The sequence below is a fragment of the Anneissia japonica genome, unplaced genomic scaffold (assembly GCF_011630105.1).
Source record: "Anneissia japonica isolate Jap-2015-1 unplaced genomic scaffold, ASM1163010v1 scaffold285431_len605_cov283_single, whole genome shotgun sequence".
In the NCBI taxonomy this organism is placed as follows: Eukaryota; Metazoa; Echinodermata; class Crinoidea; order Comatulida; family Comatulidae; genus Anneissia; species Anneissia japonica.
In genome coordinates this window covers 1-605 of record NW_022695155.1, presented here as the reverse complement: position 1 = coordinate 605, position 605 = coordinate 1, and the positions used below count along the sequence as shown (strand labels likewise).

Below are 605 nucleotides of genomic sequence, written 5' to 3'. Positions count from 1 at the left end.
GCCATCCTGCAAAATAATCACTCGCCTGAAAATTATGGTGAGGGTTTTATTGCTCGTCTGCCATTTTCAAATGACAAGGCCTGATGAATCGGGAACGAGCCTTTGCTAGGCCCTATCCTGCCTTTCTAATAGTAGTACTAGAACTAGTCCTATAATAGTAGTAGCAGCTAGGCCTAGTTAGTAGTAGTAGCTTGTAGAATAGAAGATCCTAGACTAGGCCTAGTATAGGCTCCTCCTAGCCTACTACTATAGCCTAGCCTAGGCCTAAGTTATATTAATATAGTTTACCAAACGCCGTCAATGGTAATTTTAGTAGATTTGATACATCGTCCCGTACAGTCTTGACATCTTTGGATATATCAACACCATTCAAGTTTTCTCTCAGACGTTTCTCAATAAATTTAATATTTAAAGAACACATTCTTTTTTTTCCCTTTTGGCCAATTTCTCTCTAGAGCAAGTTGAACCAAAGAATTTGATGGAACATTCGCCCTCCTGCGGATGAGGTCAAATTTGAACATTTTACAGTACTAAGTGGAGAAACTACAGAAAACACACGAACCAGAACAGCGCCTTTATTATTTCTATATAGCGCCGCCGAGCGG

The 605-nt window shown here is 40.0% G+C and overlaps 1 protein-coding gene across 1 annotated transcript; it reads right to left on the bottom strand.

The window, feature by feature from the left end:
- Positions 1-288: 288 nt before the first annotated feature.
- On the bottom strand, positions 289-538 carry LOC117101383 (ubiquitin-like protein 7; the record flags this gene model as incomplete). Its single annotated transcript, XM_033241360.1, is given in 1 exon segment — positions 289-538. A coding segment is annotated over 1 exon segment (133 nt), but the record flags the coding sequence as incomplete, so codon positions are not given.
- Between the last annotated feature and the right edge of the window lie 67 nt (positions 539-605).